At 38.2% G+C, this 4628-nt stretch overlaps 1 protein-coding gene across 1 annotated transcript; it reads right to left on the minus strand.

The window, feature by feature from the left end:
* Positions 1 to 1338: 1338 nt before the first annotated feature.
* On the minus strand, positions 1339 to 1767 carry LOC110032494. Its single transcript, XM_020736144.1, has one exon. It carries the CDS (start codon positions 1765 to 1767, stop codon positions 1339 to 1341), a length of 429 nt encoding a protein of 142 aa, XP_020591803.1.
* Between the last annotated feature and the right edge of the window lie 2861 nt (positions 1768 to 4628).

The raw sequence follows: 4628 nt of genomic DNA on the forward strand, positions 1-4628 counted from the left end.
GGATTGAAGAGGCCTACCTTGAATGTGGACATGGGTATAGGGATTGAAGAGGCCTACTCCAAATGCAAGTATGGCAATAGGGCTTGAAGAATCCTACCTTGAATGCAGAGATGAGAATAGGGCTTGAAAGGCCCACCACGAATGCAAGTATGGGAATAGGGCTTGAAGAGGCCTAACCCAAATGCAGAGATGGGAATAGAGCTTGAAGAGGCCTACGCTGATTGCAAAGATGGGAATAGGGCTTGAAGAGGCCTACCTCGAATGCAAGTATGGGAATAGGGCTTACGGATGGGAATAAGGCTTGAAGAGGCCTACTCCGAATGTAGATATGGGAATAGGGCTTGAAGAGGCCTACTCCAAATATAAGGATGGAAATAGGGCTTAAAGAGGCCTATCTTAAATGTAAATATGGGAATAGGGCTTAAAAAGGCCTATCCCGAATGCAAAGATGGGAATAGGGCTTGAAGAGGCCTACCCTGAATGCAAAGATGAGAATAGGGCGTGAAGAGGCCTACCCAAAATGCAGGGATGGGAATAGGGTGTAAAGAGGTCTATCCCAAATGCAAAGATGGGAATAGGGCACGAAGAGGCCTATCCCGAATGTAATGATGGGAAACAAAATTTAGTTACTGACTTCGAGAATAACATGAAAATCTAGTAGAGAACCTGTGGCGTTGAGCTCATAAATATGCGACATGTGAAGATTGACATTGGTGAGAAAAATTCATGAGACTTTGTATAGAGTATGAAACTCTAGGAGATGTGAAGAAGTTGGTGGAGACAAGAATAATCATGTTGCGTAAGCAAAGAGTAAGAGACCTCGAACTCGAGGGAAAAAAACTCAAGAAAATTTATTTTTCTTTTCTTATTATTTTTATCACATTTAATTATCAAAGTATTATTTTTGAAAAGATTTAATTTTCTTTGGTTGATTTATTTCTAAAAAATAATATTTTATTCAAATTTCATTATCATTAAGTTTTATTGTTTTGTTCTTTGTTCACTGTAGCTCAGAACCAACGTATGGTTCGGTGGCTCTTGATTCATCACACAAAAAGAAATTCAAGAAACATATTACATTTTAAAACAAATTTCATTGATATGCTCAAAATAGGTGTTACAGATTGAATATATGTTGAATGCATCAAAAGTACATCTGAAACATCTCGTGTTGAATATATATATATATCATATATGCTGCTCTAACACAGTACAAAAGGTGACAAAAAGAAAATTGTCTATCTTTCCTCTGTGGGATGAGCTCCTGATCAAGCTAACCTATTAAGCCACACTCCAGGATAAGAAGTCTCTTCATGTGTACTTAGAGGTGCAACCCTCTCATAGCTCGTACAGGCGGAGCCCCTCCAACTCTAGATCTGGTTGGAATCTATATGGCATTTTGTTGTTGTCCATCCTTCTGAAAGTCACAAACACTCTGCGATGTCGTACCTCTGGGATGCAGTGCTTGGCGAGGTCAGTTCCATTTCCTTTGAGAATTAGTACTGAACATACCGGTAGTGGAATCTCAACAGATCCCCTGAACTCCCCGGGGTCAATAACATCGATTTCTTTTCCAAAAAGTATGTTGCTCTTACTCATGAAGGACACCTTGCAGAAATGCCTCACGAAATCATGATGGTCTATGTGCGGGGGAATGCAATCTCTTTCATTGTAGATGTTAATGATACAACTGTTTGGAATGCAATCAGCTGACAGTATACTCCATCCAACCATTCTCTTGATCATCCACTTTATCTCAAAGGGCATGGGGATTATACTGTGGATGATCAAGAGAATTCCTGAGGGATTGCATTCCTTTTCTTAAGATGTCTGAGGGATTCCTTTATCTATTCATAGTGAAATTATAGCAGTAACCACATTGGATAGTTATCCTGTCTTTTCCTCTCATCCACTTTCGCAGCTCAGAATAAGTTCTTTCCACAAGAGGCCAGCCAGACCTCAGTCTCTTAGATCAAATATGTAGTCTAGAATTCTCCTTTCATCACTTTCAGAGAAGTCTTTTGTGTCAGCTCCAGGCCTTCCAAAATATTGATGATATTTCCTCGAATTTCTTTGTAGAATTCTAATTCTCTCCTCCTAACTTTGTTCATTCTTTTCAATTCTGTTGTAGGGATCCTTTGAGATCATCGAGGTGGCTCCCTTATCTCCTCATATGTAGGATACCATGTCTGAATTGGCTCTATAGGTAATGGAATGTAAGACTCAGTATCCAGGTAAACAGACTCCTTGCATCACATGTCGGTAGCTTTGAATTCTTCAAATGAACTGTAGTAGTCTAAGTATAGAACATTGCATTTCAGACACTCCATGAATTCACCTCCTATTGATGACTAAATAGGAACTTTGACGTTGCACATTGGATAACCCTTACAAAATCCATCTGGTACCTTAGATTGTAATTGCTATGCAGGAAATTTAGGCTCATCGTTCGTACAGGTGGATTGGCGGAAGATTCCCTCATGCAAGGATCATAGATTTTCCCCTCAGGAATCAGGGAAAGTAAATTTTCTGCCTCTTTCTGGAGTCTCCTTTCTTTGCATAGATAAGCTCTGTGTTTGTGATGATTGGCATTTTGGCACTGAGTTATTCTTAATGGTGCATCTGGTAGCCTCCCATCGTCAGTGGTGACTAAGTTCCGGGTTGGTGTGGTTATCATGGATGGAAAATGGCTTGTTCCCTCCATTAGATTCTGTTGTGTTACCATTTTCTTCCTCTTCGAAGAGGAGTCTTCTTTTGTACCAATCCTCAAAGCGACAGTAACCCTTCCTTTCTTGATGACTAACTATGTCCATCAGGGACCCTCATAGTTAACATTGACCTGACCAAAGTCCAAGTCAAAATCTATGATGCCGCCCTGATGTGCCCTTTCCTTGTTAAGCGTGAGATTCAAGCCATCCTTGAAGGTAAAAATTAGCTTCTGTCGTGAATTTTTTTCTGCATATGACAGGAAAAACATCAGTGCACTGAAATTTAGCGGGAATAAGAACAAAACAAAACATTTATTACACCAAATTTTAATTTGTAAAGGCACAATTTTTTTTATTATCTTATTTAATTGTAATGGAATTTTAAATTAAGATAAATAGAAGAAAAAAAGAATGAAGTGAGTAATTTCAAAAATTTCATTTCATTAAGATTAATCTTATTACAAAATTTTGGACTCAGTCACAGACGTTTGGCCAAATAAGTAAACCCAGAACAATTTAGATCTCAAAATCTAATTTTAAACAATGTCACGCTGCATAATATGTTTTTAAATATTGCCCATTGATCGACGACATAGGTTTTTTCCTCGAAAATCCACCAGCTTGTAGGCTTCTCCTGAATAGACCCTTTCTACGACAAATGGTCCCTCCCAAGTTTGTTCAAATTTTCCACCTAACTTGTGGAGTGATTTAGGGTTTAGGGTTTAGGGTTTAGGGTTTAGGGTTTAGGGTTTAGGGTTTAGGGTTTAGGGTTTAGGGTTTAGGGTTTAGGGTTTAGGGTTTCAAAGCTTCTAACAGTCTGTTATGTCAATATCTTTTGTTTTCTTCTAGTGTCTTCTTCAAGATCTATATGAGTGTTTTGTTGAAGGGCTTAACCAGGCCATTTGCCCTGAGATAGTAGATCATAGAGTATCTCCAGTTTATCCCATGCCGCTTGACAAAGTTGTTGATTTTGTTGCTTTTGAAGGCTGTCCCAATGTCAGAAATTACTCTGTACGGTACACCAAAATGGTAGATGATTTGGCTTTTGAAAAATTGAAGGACATGTTGTACTTTAACCTCTCGTAACGGCACTGCCTCTGCTCACTTAGAGAAGCAATCCGTAGCGGCAAGAATAATTTCGTGTCCCTTAGATTATGGAGGGTATATTGGTCCTATTATGTCTGTGCCCCAACACTTGAATGACCACGAGGCAACAGTTGGGTGTAGAACATCCAGAGGTTGGTGTAAGCCCACCCCATTCACTGAGCACTAGTGACACTTTCTGGTTGTATCCATGCAATCAGACAACATTGCTGGCCAATAATATCCGATCCTCTTGATCTTCATTTTTATTTTTTATCCTGATTGTTGAGCACCACACAATTAGGCATGTACTTCCTTGATAATATTTGTGCCTCTGCTTTGTTTAGACATCGCAACCACATCTGATCGAATGATATTCTGTAGAGGACATCACCCACTATAGTGTATTACATAGCTCTTCTTGTGATGTGATATAACTTAAATTTTAACTTAAATTGCCGATCGAATGTTTTTAACTTAAATTTCTGAAAGATGGTATAAATGATGCCATGAAATCTAATCCCCAAACATCAAATATTTCAACTTCTAGCATATAATTGAGGGGCATCTCATTTCTTCTAAAAATATTGCCTACTCTTTGACATCTATCACAAGTTTTGATATAAGCATTAACATCTCTAAAAATTGTAGGCCAATAAAATGCAGATTGTAAAATTTTGAATATATGTTGTTTTATCAACACCAAAATGTCCCCCAAAATCAGAATTATGACATTTTTGGATAATATCAAAACTTTCTTCTAATGGTACGCATCTTCGAATAATAAGATCCTTTCCTTGTTTATATAAAAATGGGTCATCCCAAAAATAAGTCTTA

The sequence above is a fragment of the Phalaenopsis equestris genome, unplaced genomic scaffold, assembly GCF_001263595.1.
Source record: "Phalaenopsis equestris unplaced genomic scaffold, ASM126359v1 Scaffold000953, whole genome shotgun sequence".
Lineage (NCBI taxonomy): Eukaryota > Viridiplantae > Streptophyta > Magnoliopsida > Asparagales > Orchidaceae > Phalaenopsis > Phalaenopsis equestris.